This window comes from Nelumbo nucifera, chromosome 1 (genome assembly GCF_055504915.1).
Source record: "Nelumbo nucifera cultivar China Antique chromosome 1, China Antique-T2T, whole genome shotgun sequence".
NCBI lineage: Eukaryota > Viridiplantae > Streptophyta > Magnoliopsida > Proteales > Nelumbonaceae > Nelumbo > Nelumbo nucifera.
The window spans coordinates 212,826,493-212,846,860 of NC_142649.1; the positions used below are offsets into that span (position 1 = coordinate 212,826,493).

The following is a 20,368-nucleotide window of genomic DNA, read 5'->3' on the forward strand; positions in this document are numbered from 1 at the left end:
GGCCCTCTGGTCAGCTTGGCACTTAATATGCAGCTTGGCACCTAATCTGCAGCTCTACCTAGTCAGCTAGGCACCTAGTCCACTCCCAGCTCGGCCTGGCCAGCTCAGCAAAATTCTCCAATTCAGCCTCTGAGTCATTGGCCACGTAGACCGAATGACGAGGTATTAGCCCAAAAAGTTATGCATCAAGAGGGTTCTGAGAGGAGGAGAGAAAAACACGAGAGAGGGTTCTAAGAGAGAAGAGTCGAGAGACAAGAGAGGGTTTGAGAGAGAAACGTTCGCTCACAGAGAAGGGGAGTTCTGAAATTGGTTCGAACTACAATGATTCGCTGTTCAAGAGCTCGGTTCTCCCTTCTTCTATCAAAAACCTAGGAAATATCTTGGCATTCACGTTTCTTAGCTGGGTGAGTAAATTCTCTTTCTTCCTTCTGCGACTTTCCTCATGTTGTTTGCGCATCGACCTTCACCAGTTCTTGGTTCGAAATCCATCTGAAGCATATACCTAAATTCCACCTTTCAACAGAGATTGCGGCATCTTTGTTTTTGATTCAAGCTCACAAGAGGTAAAACCGATTACCTCGTACTCTATGACTCTTACGAAATGGATTTAACGATTTAGATGTAGTTGTTTCTTTGTTGTTAGTTTTGTTTAGTCTTCTATCTTGAATTCCAATTCAAACACGAGAATCACCGTATGCTTCTGTGTGTTAGAGAGGTTAACGGGTAATTTCTCCATTCTTCAGGCTAAGTGACTGAGTCCGAAGGTGGGAGTTTGATAGAAAAGGAGTGAGAAATCACCCTTTTGCTCAGCCCCTGCATCCAAAAGGCATTGGTCTGGAGGGAAGGAGAAAAGCTTCCATGTCCTTTTAGACTACTGGAGCTCCCGAATTCTCAATTTGAATATAAGTGAAAAAGGGAAATCTCGTATTCACACCGACAAGAGAGAGGAGTTACCCAAATTAGCCTTGTCCTAACTAAGTGGTATGGAGTCGTAATTTTAAGTGATTTCATAAAATTTCAATCGAGAGACCTATCACTCCCAACTATTAATTTCTAATGTGTGGCGACTCCATAGCATCGGCCATGAAGTGAACTCCCGGGAGCATTTTCCAGATGTTCACATCCATGTCCTCAAAATCTACCTCATTGTCGGATAGTCCTTGCCTCAGAATGCTTTCCATGTTGATCTGTTCTTGTCCTACTGTAAACTCTGGAAGCAGAGTCAAATTCTGTCGTAGGAAGCTTTGCTCCACTTGGCTCCGATCCGAATTTCCCAATTTGTTAACTTTAGCCCGCTTCCCTTTCGATCCACCTTCTGCTTTATCCATCGGATCTTTTACTCGGATTTCCTTAATTACTATACCTGACGTTTTTCGTTTTTTCTCCAAAACCAATTCAAAAGCCACGTCAGCTGGTTCATCATTGTATGCTATATTTTTTCCTTTTTTTATTCTTTGCAAATATCTCGCATATCCTTCTTCCATATCAATCTGATTTGCTTCCAGAACTTGACTTGTATTGCCGCCCCAATCTCATCTGCCTCCATCAGTCAGCATCTTGTCACTCTCAACTCTTCCACGTCTCTCCTCTTCCTCCATACTTTCTTCTCTGGTTCGCACCCTCCGGTACTCTTTCCCCGCTGGTGAGACCACTACATGGAATGTTAGATTCTGGTTTATCTCCGACCCCTGCATATCTTGGAAGAGTCTTCTCCTCAGTGAAAGATTGATTGCTTGTTGGTTCAGCCTATCTGTTACTCTCTCCGGCGATGCACTAGGTTCAAACCTACTCAGCTCCATATCTCCACTTTTCTCTGCATTCGTTGGTCGGCTCTGTTTCTCTATTGGAACCTTCCTTCCTCTCTCTACTGATTCTTCTTTGTTAATAAATTTGAAGTCGTCCTCCTCAGGATTTACTCTCAACCAGTCTCCAAAATAGCCGCATTCTCCCTGAGATTCTATAGTTTGTTCAGCCATTCTTCCAATTAACTGCTCCATGAACTGTTCCTCCGACTTGTTGGCACATTTGCATTCTCTATGTTCGATCATCCCACAACGTCTGCAAAATATGGGTAATCTTTCATATTGGAAAGAATACCATTTTTCAGATCCATCATCATCACGATCCCAATTTCCTAACGCCCACTGCGGATCGTCTTCATCAATTTCCTCTTCCCTATTTTCCTCCACTATTGGCCGGTCTGCATTGCTTACCATTCTCGCCCCCCACGACCAGAATCGTTTCTCCATCGGGGCATCCACTATCCTTACGAAGATTTGCAGGTCTGAGAAAGGAAGTGACCTGGGGATGGGATTTTGTTCCCACTTTTGTAGGATTAGAGGGTACCCCTGTATCACCACGGCTTCTGCGTGAAGAAAAACTCAAAATCTGACTTTTTCTTGAACACAATCCATAGGATTTCTTCTTTTAGCCATTTAACTTCGTATTTGCAGTTTGGCCAGAAGTTTTTGACTTTTTGTAAAACACCGAAAGCATTCATTCGTTTGTCCGCTATCACCTTCCCATATACAACTTTCTTACAATTTTCTTCAACCTTCCTTTGCCTTTCTCAAATCCTTGCTTCATTAGAGTTTTCGCCTTGGTTCGATTCCATTTCCTTAAACTCTTCCCCCTGCGAAATGCCCTCTAGCAGGTCTCCTCGAACACTTAGCGCCTTCTTCTTTGTTACCGGAAACTTATGCTCTAGCGAACACTCACAGCGACAAACGCACTACGCACTCATCTCTCCGTTGAATGGAATTATACCCCTTACCAAATTCCCTACATGCGAGCTAACTTCTCTTGAAATTTTACGTTTGGAATTCAGATATTTATAATTTATCCAGCAAATCTCAGTATCTTGAATGAAGTCTGAACACGAAGCATGGTGATTGGGACTTGATACTTGGGAGTTCATGCCCTTCCTATTTCCAATAAGTTGAATACATGTTTCAAATATGGGGACTGATTAAAAACACTTGAAGTTGCGTTATCTACTCCCCACAAATTGTTCCCACATGCCTTCTCATAGAGCACCACCACCATGTATTGGGAACATCTCCCCCATGTATGATAAGAAAGGTATTCTCAATGGGAATCTCTCCATATATGATAATGTGTAATGTCTCGTGGGTAGAGATGTCAAACAGCTCGTGGGTAGTAGATTCGAGCCCATTGTTTGGGTCTGGATCCATGACGAGTTGGAATGACACCTGATCGTGGGTGATTTGGCCCGATCTCGTAGTGATTTGGCCCGACCTCGTAGCACAGGGACACGTGTGTGTGACCTGGCTCGACGAACAACTCAGCCTAACAGCACAACCATGACTCGACGGGAGGGACTCGTCGAGTCCAACATTGGCCACTCGACAGGTTAAGCGACTTGCCGGGGACTAGTGCCCGACCAACCTTGACTCCCACCAAGTGTGGGAGATCCCGAACTCCTCTCAGGGCCCGAGCTCCCCTTGAGACCCGAGCTCTTCCTAAGGGGCCTCGAGCTCTCCCTTCCTAAGAAGGGAGCACCCCGGTTTTTGGCTGTGTCTCGAGGGAGAAACGCCTCGGGGCAGCGCCGTCGAGACTCCTGTTCGAACTTGCTTAAGGCCCGCCTCCAGTACAGGCACCTCGGCGTACCTCGGCACCTCGGTGCAAGGCAAACCTGCCCCAGGTGGTTCGGCGTACAATAGCTCGGTAGGCTGCAGGGAGATCTGCTTGACATCCGTGCCTGCCTGACATCCGTACCTGCCGGATCTGGTGGCAGGGCTCTGATCCCTTGCCAAGCGGCGTTCTGCTTGCCAGGCGGCGTTCTACTTGCCGTATCTGAAAAAGCATGGCACACCTGTCGAGTTCGTACCTTGCAATAGCAGCCTGTAGCAGCAACCTGCACCTGCCACACCTGCCCTGGTAGCAACGGCTAGGGCAGTGGCGGTTATGCCTGATGTGACCGAGCTCCGGTATAAAAGGACCCCAACCCTCACGAAGCGAAGGTATTGAAGGTAGCACTCTCAGCACTCTTACTCTCTGTTTTCCCCTTGAGATTTCTCTAGAGTTCTAACTTAGCTATAAGAGTGTTCCCGCCGGGAGAGCTCCCCGGGAACCCTTCACTTTCTTCATCCTCTTAGGTGTCGTCCGTCATAGTTAGGAGCCAACTCTCAGCCAGGTAGGAGTGCCTAGATTGTGCAGCATCATTTGGCGCCATCTGTGAGAACGCTTCAAAAGGCCTTCCTCTAACTTCTGTGAAACTTCCCTCAAAGAACTCATCATCACCATGGCTTCCTCCAGCAACTCCGGATGCCGAAACACCCCAGAGGAACAACTCCAGCTACCCACCATCTGCATCAGGCAGTTCACCATCCCCCTCTCCGTGGACGGGGTACCTAGTCTGAATGTGCCCCCGACGGTGGCACCCGTGACCGTTCCATTACTCTACCATTGGAACAACCTTTGTTGAACCCACCATCCTCCCTCCGGTGGCCAGCCAAGGTCAGTTCGAAGACCTGATGTAGTGCATCAGGGGATAACGCCCACCTGTGCGCCTGCGCTCGGGGAGAACGCCTAAGGCGCTCTTCTTTATTGACAAAATAGAACAAAGGATATCTGATGAGGGCAGATTTGGCCCTCCAGTGAAATTGTGACATGTGGCACCTCGTGACAACTAGGCGACACCCAGGCAACAACTTACCAAGTTGGTGTCACACCCGGGCACCGGCCTGGCGCGGCCTACGTGCGGCCTGGCGCTGCCTACGCGGCTTGCGCGGCCTGGCGTGGCCTGCACGACCTGGCCGACCTGGATTAGCCTGGCACATGATCTGACCTGGCCGACCTAGCCGACCTGGATCAGCCCGACACATGATCCGACCTGGCCGACCTAGCCGACCTGGATCAGCCTGGCACACGACCCGACCTGGCAACCCATAAGACGCCACCAATAAACTCAGCATGCATACCCCACGAGCTCGGTAACTCACCAAGGAGCTCGGTAGCTCACCAAGGAGCTCGGTAGCTCACCAAGGAGCTCAGTAGCTCACCAAAGAGCTCGCCAAGGATCCAGGCAGCTTGGCAGAGCTTGCCACAAGCAACTCGGCATAGCCCAAGGAGCTCGGCATAGCTCCCCCGGGCAGCTCGCCACTTGTAGGGTAGCTCGGTACAGAAGAGTAGTTTGGCGTATCGCAGGAAGATCTCCTGCCTGACAACCGTACCTGACAGATCTGGTGGCAGCCCCCACATCTCTTGCTAGGCGGCGTCGTGCCTGCCGTCTCTGAAAAGCATGGCATGCCTGACGAGTCTGTACCCTACAGCAGCAGCCTGCACCTGTCACCTCAGTCCTGTCAATAGTGGCTTGGGCAGTGGCGGTTACGCCTGATGTGACTGGGCACCACTATATAAGGACTCCGACCCCCAAAGCCAAGGGGGAGGGAATGGAAAAATGGAGGTAATCCCTGCTCTCTAGCTCTCTCATTTCTCTCCACCAAGGAGCTCGTCACCAGGCAGTTCTCCACCAGAGAGCTCGTCACCAAGTAGCTCTCCACTAGGGAGCTCGTCACGTCACCAAGCAGTTCTCCACCAGGGAGCTCGTTACCATGTAGCTCTCCACCAGGGAGCTCGTCACCAGGAAGTTCTCCACCAGGGAGCTCGTCACCAAGTAGCTCTCCACCAGGGAGCACGTCACCAAGTAGCTCTCCACCAGGGAGATCGTCACCAGGCAGTTCTCCACCAAGGAGCTCGTCACCAGGTAATTCTCCACCAGGGAGCTCGTCACCAAGTAGATCTCCACCAGGGAGCTCGTCACCAGGCAGTTCTCCACCAGGGAGCTCGTCACCAAGTAGTTCTCCTCTAGGGAGCTCGCCACCAAGCCAGGCAGTTCGCCACCAAGTAGCTCATCACCAGGCAGTTCGCCACCAGGGGGCTCCATCATCCTTTGAGTCACAGGCCACCTGGGAGCAGGTCAAATGACGAGGTACTTAGCCAAAAAAAAAATTGATACATCACAAAAATTGGTACGTGAGCAGAAACGGTTACATCAATATCTATATCTAAGGGAAGGTTGTATTCGAAACAAAGGGAGATAGTCCCGACCACGTTTCGAATAGAGTTTGGATGGAGCTGGTCCAACATGACGTTAAAGCATCTCAACACCTCGGGGATAAGGGGGTGAAGAGGGAGACGAAGCCTGCCGACGAGTTGCTCCCTAAAGATCACGATCTCATCCAGACCGTGCTCCCAAGGGAAGTTGCCGGAAGGAAGACTATACGAGTATTCCTGAGGCAGGTTGAAGTGCTGGATGAGGTGCTGAAGTCTCTCCAGCGTCATAGTAGATGGACCGAACTGATCTGGCACCCGATCTCGGTGGGAGGTGGACACCAGCCTACCCGAGGTCACCCGAGACTCGTGGGAAGGCTGGGCAACAACGGAGTCACCCTGACCCGAGGCTCCTACCTCGGGCTCGTTTAAGAGACTGTCCTCGCTAGACATTGAATGAAATGAACTGAAAAAGGAGAAAGGGAGGCTTGGGGACTCACCGAGAAAAACGCAACCGAACTAGAACTGGACGAGTTAGATGACCCGAGCTAAAGACTCCAGACGCGAGCTCAAGCTAGACGAAGGATACTTAGTGGCGGAAGAAAATGACCAGGGCCCCCCCCCCACTATTTATAGCCGCTAGGCCTGCGCACCAACGGTCAAGATTGAAGCAATCTGACGGTTCTCAAGAAAACCGGCTGCGAGACTCTCGAGGTGAAATCAGTTTAGCGCGTTTTTTGCCGTCCGCGAAGTCCAGATCGTGTGACGTTCGCGCGTGAGTTGTACGCGGCCCGGGTTTTTCCTTCCGAGTTAACCGAGCGCCAGACCGGTCTGGCCAACAGGTTGCCCGACAGGGTGGCATAAGTGCCAGGCCAAATCCACCCGGCGCATCGTGAACTCCCCGCGCTAGGTCAGCACCCCCAGCACGGGGAGTGGAGGGCAATTGAAGGGGTGATTTGGCCCGACCTCGTAGCACAGGGGCACGTGTGCGTGACCTGGCTCGACGAACAGCTCAGCCTAACAGCACAACCGTGACTCGACGGGAGGGACCCGCTGAGTCCAACATTGGCCACTTGGCGGGTTAAGCGACTCGCCGGGGACTAGCGCCCGACCACCCTTGACTCCCACCAAGTGTGGGAGATCCCGAACTCCTCTCAGGGCCCGAGCTCCCCTTGAGACCCGAGCTCCTCCTAAGGGGCCCCAAGCTCTCCCTTCCTAAGAAGGGAGCACCCCAATTTTTGGCTGTGTCTTGAGGGAGAAATGCCTCGGGGCTGCGCCGTCGAGACTCCTATTCGAACTTGCTTAAGGTCCGCCTCTAGTACAGGCACCTCAGCGTACCTCGGCACCTCGATGCAAGGCAAACCTGCCCCAGGTGGTTCGGCGTACAATAGCTCGGTAGGCTGCAGGGAGATCTGCTTGACATCCGTGCCTGCCTGACATCCGTACCTGCCGGATCTGGTGGCAGGGCTCTGATCCCTTGCCAGGCGGCGTTCTGCTTGCCGTCTCTGAAAAGCATGGCACACCTATCGAGTCCGTACCTTGCAATAGCAGCCTGTAGCAGCAACCTGCACCTGCCACACCTGCCCTGGCAGCAACGACTAGGGCAATGGCGGTCATGCCTGATGTGACCTAGCTCCGGTATAAAAGGATCCCAATCCTCACGAAGCGAAGGTATTGAAGGTAGCACTCTCAGCACTCTTACTCTCTGTTTTTCCCGCGAGATTTCTCCAGAGTTCTAACTTAGCCATCGAAGTGTTCCCTTTGGGAGAGCTCCCCGAGAACCCTTCACTTTCTTCATCCTCTCAGATGCCGTCTGTCACAGCTAGGAACCAACTCTCAGCCAGTTAGGAGTGCCCAAATTGTGCAGCATCAACACCATCAAATTGGTGGTAAAACACAATATAACTTGTGAACTTTCGAAGTTTTAAACTTTTAATAACGAGATAGTTACTGATTTGGTGATAAGCACCATCTAGTTAGAGCTTACTAACCAAAAAAGAGAGCCATTGTGATTGGGTTAGGTCCTCTTTCCTTTTCTCCACCTTTTTATTTATTTCTTCTTCTTCTTCTTCTCTCTTTCTCTCTCTCTCGCCTATTTTTTTATTTTCATATGTCGTGATTACTTAGTAAGTGGTTGGGATCTATATATTCATTAAGATAATACAATAAATCATGTATAAACTTTAAAAAGACCACAGTTAGTAATGAAACTTATAATCTATATATCTATTATTCAGCCAGTTTGTTTTGTTGCTTATGCAACTATAATGTTAATGCGAATATTTCTGGTAGTCCATCTATGTGTCCAATGATTACCTAAGTTGAAGCGCCTTAGTTTATAGGCCTCATTTATTTTTAGCTTCATTATACAGGGGATGAATCCTGACTTCGAATTAATGCCAAATTCACAGGCAGAATGCGATTTATAGGGTGGAGGGGCTATTAATAGAATATAGGGGATTGTAATTCAGAATTCTGCATTCAGCTGCATTGTACTTAACCCTTGTTTTTATTTACGCATGTAAGTATGTTTACTTAGGATTCGTGGTCAATATTGTGAGCCCAAATTTTGTACTCACTTTTCCTATTCCCTCTCTATCCGCCATGATTGCAGCCACACATCTCTCAATTCATAAGAGAGATGTATGACTCCAATTTATGGGGGTAGAAAGTCGGTAGGAGAAGTGAGTAGAAAATCCCGAGCAAGATTTATGGTCAACTTACCTATTGACCAACTTACCCCTCGTTAAATACCGGAAAACGAATGAGGCCTTTTAAGAGGTAGTGGCTGCTAGCTAGTCCATAGTGAATGGGCTTCAAGGCCCACTAGTGACAATGCCTAGAATTGAGTAAAAGTGGAGGGCGTTATTAATTCACAGGGCTGCCTGAATCCGATTTCCTCAGCTGTCACAGCACAAGGAATTCACTCAATTCCATCGAACCAAATAATTTGAGAATCAGAACGGCTTTTGCTACTGCACGTCTGCACCCCATATGGGTGGTCCACTGGCTAAACTTGTGTAGAGTCTAGACTCTAGAGGGAGGACCAGAGTACTAGACTAGATAAGTTAGAACAGCTATGGCTTACTGCAAGATAGGCCCACAACAAGGTAAGCTTCTTAAAACAGGAGGATGGAAGTATGGAACTTACCGATATTATGATTCCAATCCAACGAGGTAAGTAGAAGCCAACTACTACCGCAACACGAAGCATCTTCGCACCACAAAAGCTTCCCGGCATAAGTTTCGCTAAAGCCACCCCTTTGGCTACGAAGCTCGCATGCCACCGGTCATATTGTCTAAACACAAGGATTTGTAATTTGTTGACATGCCTCTATGCGTCCAGATAGGCAAATACCTATCTGTTAGGATTACAATTAGTAATTGAATTAGGAGTCTCTGTTGTAATTGAATTAGGAGTCTCTGATACATCTTATCCTTGTACATCTTCTTATCCTTGTAAACGTAGGATCTCGATTGTATATATTTCGGCATTCTGAGTAAATAAAATCAAGGAAGGAGAAACCAGAAATGCTCTGCTTTTACATGGTATCAGAGCCAAACCGCAGAAGGGGCAGAAGCTGAACTTGGGTTCAATGACGCGAGCGCAGGAGTGGCAGCGAAGAACATCAGGGAGCGATGGGGGAGAATCCGAGCCGAGAAGCGGAGGGAGAGAGAAGGATTGAGGGAACATGAGCGAACAGTTGTTGCAGTACATTGCTTGCTCTTTACCAGGCCACCGCCACACAGGAACGAAGAACATCTTGAGGACCTTCTCATATTCTACTAAATCCGCTTCCGAACCGCAGTTGATACAGAGCCCCGCTCCGGCCTTGAGCACCTTGCTCACTTGTTGCTCTACGCCTCCGACGAAGAAGAAAAACATCTCCCCTATTTTCTGTTCTCCTTCTGAAAATTGATCGATCGCTTCTCTCTTATGCTGCTAGTTTACCTCTTCTTTGATCTTTGATTTATTTCTTCTCGATTAGAAAATTGGAATGAATCGATTACTTGGAGTTTCTTGAGTTTTCTGATTCTCTACACCGCATCTCAGACATCGGGGCATTGCTTACACACTCGCACACCAAGAAACGAGCTTAACAAAGATATCATTCAGGGCAATTCCAACATTGGCATTGAAGATGCTTGACCGGCTGTCACCCGCAAAGTCAGTGGAAACCAGGTAAGTTTGGATTTTCGCCTCACTAGGTAAGGGTAGAGAACTTGGGGGTTCATTCTCTTTAACAGGTTTCCGGCGAGTCGAAATTCTACGGCAGGCTTTAGGGAGATCCAGAGATTAGTTCTCTGTCTTTTGTGGTGATTCTGCCGCCGATTGTGGGTTTTTAGACACAATAGTCAGCATGACTGAAAACAAAGAAAAAGAAGTAGGGGCAAAAGGTCGTGACGGTCAAGTCAAGGCCAACACAGCCAAAGCCTCTACGCAAGGTAATGCGTCTCAAGGAGAATCAATTGATCCAACCAAGACTGGATTAAATGGACTGAGTAGTGAGCAGTGGAACATGTTGCTCAAGCTTTTGAACACATAGAAAGAGGGGAGTCAATGACTAAGTGGTAAGCAAAAACTGTCAGAATGGATAATAGACACAGGGGCCTCTCATTATATGACAGGAAGCCTCCAGTCGATGAGAGACATAAAGAATGTCATTCCGTGCTCTGTCGGGCTACCAGACGGGAAAGCGACAATAGCAGAGAAAGAAGGCAAAGTTGCACTAGACGATCATCTGAAACTGACTAGTGTTTTATATGTGCCTAGTTTGAATTGCAACTTATTTTCTGTATCGCAATTGATTGAGGAATCAAATAGTATTGTCCAATTCACTAATAAATTATGTGTGATACAGGACCGCACTACGAGGATGTTGATTGGAGCGGGTGAGCAGCGAGAGGGACTCTATTATTTCCGAAGCATTGCATCAACAAGAGCAATGAAGACTACAGAGAGCAGGACATGTGATATTTGGCATCAAAGGTTAGGGCATCCTTCTTATAGAATTGTTAAGTTGCTGCCTTTTATTAGTACTAAGAATAATAATGATGACAGTATTAAGGGTTGTGATGCTTGCTTCCGAGCTAAACAATGTCGAGAAGAGTTTGTTTCTAGTAATAATAAAGCATCCGATATTTTTGAGTTAATTCATTGTGATTTGTGGGGTCCTTATAGAACTGCAGCTTCTTGTGGTGCTCATTATTTTTTGACCATAGTAGACGATTTTTCTAGAGGCGTTTGGATTTATCTTCTGGTTGATAAGACGGAAGTGGGACAAGTTCTTCGAATTTTTTTTGCTATGGTTCAAAGGCAATTTAACAAACCTGTAAAGGTGATCCGTACTGATAATGGGATTGAGTTTGTATGCTTGGCTAGTTTTTTTGCTGAAAGTGGTATTATTCATCAAACCACTTATGTCGGGACCTCTCAACAAAACGAGAGGGTTGAACGCAAACACCGCCACATACTCAATGTTGCCCAAGCTTTGCGCTTTCAAGCCAGCTTGCCTATTGATTTTTGGGGGGAATGCGTCCTGACCGCATGCTATTTGATCAATCGGACACCGTCCATTCTGTTAAAGGGAAAGACTCCCTATGAAATGTTATTTGGGCGACCTCCTTATTATGATAATGTGCGAGTCTTTGGTTGCTTAGCATATGTGCACAATCATGGTCATGGAGGGGATAAATTTGTCAGTCGAAGCAAACGGTGTGTTTTTGTCGGGTATCCTTTTAGGAAGAAAGGATGGAGCTTGTATGATTTAGAGTCCGACATATTCTTTGTTTCCAGAGATGTTACTTTCTTTGAGCATGAATTCCCGTATGCACACAAAGATGATGCACAGTCGAACAAGGCACAAGATTGTGGAATAAGTGGGATAGATGAGGTGTTGGTAACATCCACTTATTCACCTGGACTAGCAAATGGCGAGATGGAGATTAACCAGCGAGGTGAACTCGCAGAAGAATGAGTCAGTGTAGAAGAAGGAACCCACGTAGACCCAAATGCCAATGCTAGTGAACCCATGCATTCTTTTGACGTCACCGCAGAAAATGCAAGCGAAGACAGTCCTGACATCACGGGGGGTGGCAATGTTGAGCAATAGCAGCACTCTGATTCTCATTTGGGGCGTGGGCATCGGCAAAAACAACAGTCCACAAGGTTAAGAGACTATGTGCTTCACACCACACAGCGTTTAAGTCCCTCTCTGCGTCCCCTTTCAAGCTCACTCGGTCAATCACGTTCTACAGGTAGTCCTTATCTCATAGATAACTATGTGAATTGTAACAATTTTTCTCGTCGACATCGTGCTTTCTTGGCAGCTATTACTGCAGGAGTTGAACCTACTTCTTTTGTTGGGGCCGTGAAGGATAAAAAATGGAGGGATGCAATGCAGAAAGAAATACAGGCACTTGAGAATAATCAGACATGGACCGTAGAGCCTTTGCCGTCTGGAAAACGAGCCATAGGATGCAAATGGGTATATCGATTCAAGTACAACGCTGATGGGACAGTGGAAAGATACAAAGACCGTCTCGTGATCTTTGGGAATAAGCAGATTGAGGGAATTGATTATAAAGAAACTTTTGCCCCAGTTGCAAAAATGGTTACTGTCCGTACCTTTCTTGCAGTCGCAGCAACTAGAAATTGGGAGCTTCATCAAATGGACGTACATAACGCATTCTTGCACGGTGACCTTCATGAGGAAGTCTACATACGAATGCCTCCTGGTTTTCAGTCAAATAAACCAGGTATGGTGTGTCAGATAAACAAGCGCCGAGGTGTTGGTTTGCTAAATTAACCTCAGCCTTGAAGACATATGGGTTTCAGCAATCAGGTTCAGATTACTCCCTATTCACCTTTCGTCGAGACATGGTACATATGCTTGTCCTCGTGTATGTGGACGACATTATCGTGTCAGGTAATGATCATATGGCAATTCAAGTATTCAAGAAATATTTGAGTGACTGTTTCCATATGAAAGACTTGGGACCATTGAAATACTTTTTGGGCATTGAAGTTGCCCGAAACTCAACAGGAATTTTTCTGTCTCAACGAAAGTATGCTCTGGATATTATCGCTGAAGTTGGATTATTTGGTGGAAAACCTGCTCCTTTTCCTCTGGAGCAGAACCATAATCTCGCCTTGACAGATGGGCCCCTCTTATCTAATCCTGAGCGATACAGACGCTTGGTGGGGAGGCTTATTTATCTCTCAGCAACGGGTCCAGAGTTGTCTTATTGTGTGCATGTTCTGTCTCAATTCATGCAGCAGCCGCAAGAAAGACATTGGGAGGCTGCATTGCGAGTGGTGCACTACTTGAAAGGAAATCCTGGTCAAGGAATTCTCTTGCGTTCAGATTGTGACTTGCAGTTATATGCATGGTGTGATTCAGACTGGGCGAGCTGTCCTTTGTCCCGATGTTCTCTGTCTGGGTGGTTTGTTATGATTGGGAAATCGCTGATTTCCTGGAAAACTAAGAAACATGACACTGTGGCTCGTTCTTCAGTGGAAGCAGAGTATCAGTCTATGGCCACGGCCACATGTGAATTAAAATGGCTGAAGGGATTGTTTTTGGCTCTTGGAGTTACGCATTCAAACCCAAAGCGTTTATATTGTGATAGTCAGGTAGCCTTGCATATTACAGCAAACCCAGTGTTTCATGAGCGTACGGAACATATTGAAGTTGATTGTCATTTTGTACGGGATGAGATTCAAAATGGTTACATACGTTCTGCTTATGTGTCGATTACCGTTCAACTGGATGACATTTTTACAAAGGCACTAGGTCGCAAAGAATTTGAGTACTTTCTCCGCAAGTTGGGCATTCACAATCTGCATGCTCCAATTTGAGGGGGGGTGTTAGGATTACAATTAATAATTGAATTAGGAGTCTCTATTGTAATTGAATCAGGAGTTTTCAATACATCTTATCCTTGTAAACGTAGGATCTCGACTGTATATATTTTGGCATTCTAAGTAAATAAAATCAAGAAAGGAGAAACCAAAAATGCTCTGGTTTTACACTATCTAAGTATCTATCTGCATGCATGCAGGGAAAATGCTTGGTACCCGTTTGGGAAAAGGGCAATGCTTGGTTTTGTTTGATTTTTTTTTTTGTCTTTTGTTTGAGTTGATTTTTATAATTGGATAATAAATTGGGCCCAGCTTAGTTATCCTATCCTTAATGTGTTAGACAAGCAAAGGTGGTGGATATTGGACTAAATACAAAGAAAAGAGATTGTCACCAATTCCCATCAATAGACACCAGAAACTTGACTCATCTCCCTCCAAATGCATCTGTTTCATCCTTCATTTTCGCTTTGAATACAAGGCATTAAAGCCTTGAAATTGCATATCCTACCTAATTAAACCATCTTTTTCCCTCTTTGTACCGAAAGAAGAACCTAGAGCCCTTTATAGCCGTTGGATCATAGACATTGGTTCCAGGTTAAGCATTTAATCCTTAAGTTATAAACCAGGAAAGGCATATTTTATGTGGTGGTGCTTGATGACCTTGACTAGACGGCTCCAAGAAATTGACCAGGGGCTATAAGTGATTTGTTACAACAACCGATATTCCATGACGATAATTAGAATAAGTGGTTTATTACAAGTTATAAACCAAAGAAAGACACTGGTAAAAGTAGTAATAAATGATTTGTATATTCATAATTTAACAGTAATAGATATATTATTAAATAGAATGGATTATTAACAAAAGAGGATTTATGAAGTTGATTGCATATAGTTAAGATAAGGCATGGATGTTGTGATGACACCGCTTAAAGAAATTGATTATACTCAACTTGATGTACCTGCTGTTTTGTTTCTTATTTGTTTGGTGAATTTAGAGTTCAAGCGCACCTCTCAAGGATATTTATTAGTTTTTTGGGGTTTATTTACTGATTCAATACCCCTCTTGAAGAAGAAAGTATACGTACTTGTTCTTACAAAGATTAATTGGAATTATAAAATCAATATGATATAGGATTGTGCATGTAACTAAGGCATTTCGGTTTATGATTTCCTTATGATTGCAGTTTATTGTTCAGTTGTATCGATGTTGGAAGAAAGCATGTCTGCGAAGAGCCTACCTCGTAAGCCCGGCTCGAACACAATGCCGGAAGCCGAGAGGAGCTCGAATTACACGTGTCACACGGTTAGAGGACAGAGCCAACTGTGCGTGGCATGAGTTTAAAGTACCCCCCGTGGGAGCGATAAATAAAAAGAGCGACCGCGCGGCTTTGCTGTTTGCAGTTACTACTACCCCCCGTTTCTCTTCTCTGCCTCTCTGCAGTCTCTGTCTCTTAATTTGTTTTCTGATCGTAATGGTGGACGGTCCGGACTGTCCAACTCTGAGGGCTTGCATCGAAACTGGAATTCCTCCCAAGTATCTATACTTCTCCAGCATTTCTATCTCTCTTTTCACTGCCTGAGTGCCTGTGAAGGAGGAAGGTTTGAAGTTACAAATGAAACGATCAGCAACAAGTTCTGTGTGGATTTATAGATTATGATATTGAGGTTTGTTGGTTGGATCGCTTGTTTTAAGTTTCAACTTTATTTCTTGGGTTTACGTTATAGCTAGTTATAAATTACCAACAAGTTTGGAGGACACAGAGACAGGGGTGGCCTTTCTTGCTCTCTGTTGGCAAATTCTGTTATATGAATCATTGGTGCAGATAATCTGAGGGAGAAACCTGTTCTTGATTTCGTAGTCGGAGGAAATGGGGAAGAAGGGAAGTTGGATCACGACGGTGAAGAAAGTATTCAGATCATCTTCCAAAGATTTGGACAAGAAGGTAATTTTAATCATACAAAATAGGCGTAGCTTGGGCATAGAGAAAACTTAAGTAAGCAGATCTATTTTTAGTTATTATTTGCATTATTATGGAAATTAGAAATTAAAAATCGTTCATTTTATATTTATTTGGAATTCCATGTTTGTTGAGGCTATGGCAATTCATTTATTAATTAGCATTAATTAATTTCTGTATTGTATTTACAAATCTAACTATTGTTGATTTTTTATGATACGTGTTTCTTTGGAATCGTTAGGAAGGTTAAGTTTTGCTACATTGGATCATCGTGTTAATACTCATCATTTGTTTTCTAAATAGTTTTTACCATGCAATTGTGTTTTGGTTGGAGTTGATTACCATGAGTGAGTTTTCTTTTTTTAAAGTATTGATGAGTTATAATAAGAGAGAGAGAGAGAGAGAGAGATTATAGACTAATTTGGGACCTGTTTTTCTTATAGAAGAATTGATGATTTACATCAATTGGGACCCTTTTGTGTGAGTGACTCCACAGCGCCAAGTGGCCATTTTTCCTACAATGGATATTTCTGTCTCAGTGCACTTTGGATTGACAGGAATATGTGATTCCATTTTCCAAGTGAAATTGACAAAAAACGCCTTGTCAACATCCTAATTCCTGAATCCTGACAAAATGAACTCACGGGGAAACATATACAACATTGGGAAAAGAAAAGAAAAAAAAAAACATTGAAAAACTATAGAGGAAACTGGACGGTTTGGACGTTGGAGTTGAGCAATAATAATTGTGTCATCCACGGTCTGACGTGGCCAAATGGATGGCCTCGTGGCAGATCAGAGCTGTTGACATGGAATCGCGTGCTCTGAAGTCTGAATGGACCACCCTCAAAATTTGTTCAGGCTTCATGTCACTAGGAGATTAGACTTGTATACAGTATTCAGATGTACCATGTAAATTAATCGTGGTCGACGTCGCTGGTGAAAACCTTTTAAAAGGTTTAGAAACAGTATTCATGTAGCCGACCCTTTAAAAAAAGGTTTAGATGGTGATGACGACGACGACTATGATTTCGGATCAACGTCCAATGGGTAGATAAATGGACTCTTCTCTCTCGATCGATCTGGATGAGGGATGTGATTGTTCAACTGGGCGAACTAACTGCTAACAGAAACTGTCAATGCCAGCGAAACTCGCACCAGTAACCCGTTAAATCGGGGGGACTACAATGGTAGAGAATTATTACATGGTCCCCGATGAATGCGATCCGTCGTCGTCTTATTCATCATCGCCAAGCTACACGGTCTGGTTCACGACATAAATAGTCCAACATGCTGGCTCGTGACTCTTGCTTTCTCACACTGTCGGTCTTCTTTCTTCATTCATCTTCCTCATGTGCCTGATTATGTTACTTCCCCATCATACTCCAGTGTGGATGAACTTGGACGAATTAAATTTCTTATCGCAATCTGACGGAACTGACCTTTTTTGTTTTTCTCATATTACCAACATAATAAGCTTGGTTTATACTTTTTTTTTTCCAGAAGGAAAATGTGAACAACTGGAAACATGAGACAGCGTTGCCAGATACTATGTCTTTTGAAAACTTCCCGGCTGAAACTTCCGCTGACGGTACCAACGATGAAAGCATAGCGCAGTCTCCCATCGCTGAAGATAGGAATCATGCAATTGCAGTTGCTGTGGCCACCGCTGCAGCGGCCGAGGCTGCAGTTGCAGCAGCTCAAGCTGCTGCCAAAGTTGTACGGTTGGCCGGTTACGGTCGTCACTCCAAGGAGGAAAGGGCTGCCACCCTCATACAATCCTATTATAGAGGATACCTTGTAAGTGATGTCTCCCCCCGGTCACCTCCCACAACCACAAACCCATCTTGGCCTTTATGGCCTGGACGTGAAGCCAAAGCAAGTATAAAATAAAGGGCATTAATTCACAATTTGTATGTATGTACTATGTAGGCCCGGCGAGCGTTGCGCGCGTTGAAGGGGCTAGTGAGGCTGCAGGCCTTAGTGCGAGGTCATAATGTCCGCAAACAGGCCCAGATGACCATGCGGTGCATGCAAGCCTTGGTGCGTGTGCAAGCGAGAGTAAGGGCACGCCGACTCCAATTGGCCCATGAAAAGCTCGAAAAAAGGGTTGAGGAACAACCACCACCACGAAATCAACGGCGACGAGGACTTGGGTTGGGCCTCCAGGAAGAAGAAATTCCAGGGACGAAGAGCCTGCAACCCAAGAATTTTACAATGGAGAACTGGGATGGAAGGCAGCAAAGCTTGGAGGCTACCAAGGAGAACTCTCAGCGGAAACATGATGCCATGATCAGGAGAGAGAGAGCCCTTGCTTACGCTTTTACCTACCAGGTTTGTTTGTTAGTTCCTTTTTAATTTGTTGGTTGATCAATCATTCAACCATCTATAACTTTTCGAATGCACGCCATACATCGAATCCGTAATTTATAAGCCATCTCTGTCTCTGTTTCAATCGACCAATCCCCATGGCTCAATCTGAAAATAACCTTGTTTTCCTTGTCATCATATCACATACATCAAAACGAACCATTACATTGTTCTTTTCTTTGGCATGGACTGGACAGCAACAACATCATCTCTTGCAGTCAGAACCAAATGCTAACAACGCTGGCTTGTATTCTAAGGAGATTGAAAATCCACAATGGGGGTGGAACTGGCTAGAGCGTTGGATGGCATCACAGCCATGGAACACACAGCATTTGTCCACACTAGAGAGCTCCCATGTTACTCTCATTAACACAGATGACATGTCCGAGAAGACGGTCGAGATGGACACGGTAACACCACCGCGATCTGACCCAGCCACTTATTACCCGACCCGGCAGCAACATCGACAGACGGGCTTTGATGGTGTGCCTAGTTACATGGCAACGACCCAGTCGTCAAAAGCCAAAGTGCGAAGTCAAGCTTCAGTGAAGCAGCGCATCCCAACTGGGTTGCAGTGGAATTCATCGACAAGGAGGGGATCAGTATCTGCGTCGGCATGCGACTCCACGAGTTCTGGTGGTGGAACCGCAGTCTATCAAGTACCAAGGAGTCCGAGCCCAAAAGGTAATGGTGCACACATGCACTCCTTCAAGAGATACGGGGGTTATAGCCCGGACTCGACTGGTTTTGAATTGCGATGAGCCAGATGCCACCTTTACATGACTTCGGGAGCGGATGATGGATAGGCTGTGGTTCCAAAATTCAATAAACTCTGTCATATCGTGTGATACCTTGCAATCTTTGACGACATTTTAAGAAGTGTGTCTGTCTTTAGTCTCTTTACTTACCTGAAAAAAACATAAGCAAGTGTCTGTCTATTCTGTAGTCTATACTTCAGTACTGAGGCACTCTGGCACTAAAGGATTTAGGAGCCTTCATTTCATCACTCATCAGCTTGTTGGAGAAACTTGAAATAATCATCAACTTCAACTGACAACATGAGTGACGTGATGAAATTCTTTCCACTGGCCGATGGTTTTCTTCCGTCAAAAGTGAAGACTCCTTTTTTCTTCTTCAGCAACGTTGGAAACTTGGAAATAGCTGCACTTGGCACTTGCATAAAGTGCTGGTATTCTACTTACCGTACATGGGCTTCGATTTGGATCTTATTAGAGTTGAGAACAATGAGTGGGCTGGTATTCTTAATGGACCCTTCATATGTTGTGCTTGATTACTCTGAATCATTTCATTACCTCCAATGAATAATAAGACCACATCTCTCATCCATAATCTACTGCATAAGAACTCCTGCATAATAAATGGTAATCCCACTCGCTCGTTGCAGATGATTATCTTTGTAGAATCGTTTATTAGAAAATAACCCATTTTCCCTATAATTTTGCAATATGAGATGGGCCAGCTATGTGACCAGTGTTCTGACTTCTAAGGTGGAGTTCACTTTTAACTCCTTTTTGTCTATGGTGGACAATAAAGCCATGTCATGTTATGAGGAAGCTTACAAGTTACCTCACACATGAAGAAATGGCTTTCTTATCCACCAAGGAGATGAGCCTTTGTTCTCTTTTATTCGTTTTTCGTGAAATGAAGGGGGAAAGTTTATTTTTCGGGGTATTACATAGACAGGTAAATGATGCCCTTTTCATAGTCAGGTGAAAATGGAAAAATGTCAAAATGTCAAAATTGCCCCTAAAAAGTTCGCCGTCCGAGAGCTTCTCCCCTTCTACTCTCCTCCAAAACTCACCGGTGACCTCCTCAAACTATTTCTCTTTCTGTCATTCTCTTCCCTCTCTCTCTATCTCCCTCCCTCTACATCTACCGCTGTCAATCTAGATCCAGCAGCCACTACTATTTTCATAGTCACACCTGTTTCGTCTAGTAATCTCGCTTGAAATCAACTATTCGATGGTTTTTCTTTCATCCCCACGACACCAACCTACTTCACGAAGGTTAAGAGAGCGGTCCCCTGTTTCAAGATTCCCAATCATCAATTTCAGTTTCAGAGCTACTAATTTCGTTGCTGGTAGCACTATACATCAAAGAGTTTAAGAAATAGTAAGAAAAGGAGAATCCGATTGCT

General features: G+C 45.4%; 2 protein-coding genes across 4 annotated transcripts; one reads left to right on the top strand and one right to left on the bottom strand.

Moving 5' to 3' along the window:
- Positions 1-237: 237 nt before the first annotated feature.
- LOC104604775 (protein IQ-DOMAIN 21) lies at positions 238-19,502 on the top strand. Of its 3 annotated transcripts, XM_010269286.3 has the most exons (6): positions 14,806-14,957; positions 15,067-15,547; positions 15,706-15,825; positions 17,344-17,640; positions 17,773-18,174; positions 18,408-19,502. In XM_010269286.3, exons 3-6 carry the CDS (start codon positions 15,751-15,753, stop codon positions 18,969-18,971), a joined length of 1,338 nt encoding a protein of 445 aa, XP_010267588.1. In that variant the 5' UTR covers positions 14,806-14,957; positions 15,067-15,547; positions 15,706-15,750; the 3' UTR covers positions 18,972-19,502. The 3 variants fall into 3 exon arrangements, with proteins under 3 accessions (XP_088752246.1, XP_010267588.1, XP_010267589.1); XM_088896120.1 differs by lacking the exon at positions 14,806-14,957 and adding an exon at positions 238-563 and having other exon boundaries at positions 15,067-15,825; XM_010269287.3 differs by having other exon boundaries at positions 14,890-15,547; positions 15,742-15,825.
- LOC104604826 (uncharacterized) lies at positions 9,467-10,193 on the bottom strand. The gene has a single exon (XM_010269372.3). The coding sequence runs from the start codon at positions 9,899-9,901 to the stop codon at positions 9,467-9,469; it is 435 nt and encodes a 144-aa protein (XP_010267674.2). The 5' UTR covers positions 9,902-10,193.
- Positions 19,503-20,368: the final 866 nt, after the last annotated feature.

What these genes read in the sequence shown, in the direction of transcription:
- LOC104604826 (XM_010269372.3), bottom strand. Translation starts at nt 9,901, where the DNA reads ATGTTTTTCTTCTTCGTCGGAGGCGTAGAGCAACAAGTGAGCAAGGTG.
- LOC104604775 (XM_088896120.1), top strand. Translation starts at nt 15,751, where the DNA reads ATGGGGAAGAAGGGAAGTTGGATCACGACGGTGAAGAAAGTATTCAGA. An exon ending in CCTATTATAGAGGATACCTT is followed by an intron (nt 17,641 to 17,772) that starts GTAAGTGATGTC and finishes TGTACTATGTAG; the next exon opens with GCCCGGCGAGCGTTGCGCGC. An exon ending in CTTACGCTTTTACCTACCAG is followed by an intron (nt 18,175 to 18,407) that starts GTTTGTTTGTTA and finishes TGGACTGGACAG; the next exon opens with CAACAACATCATCTCTTGCA.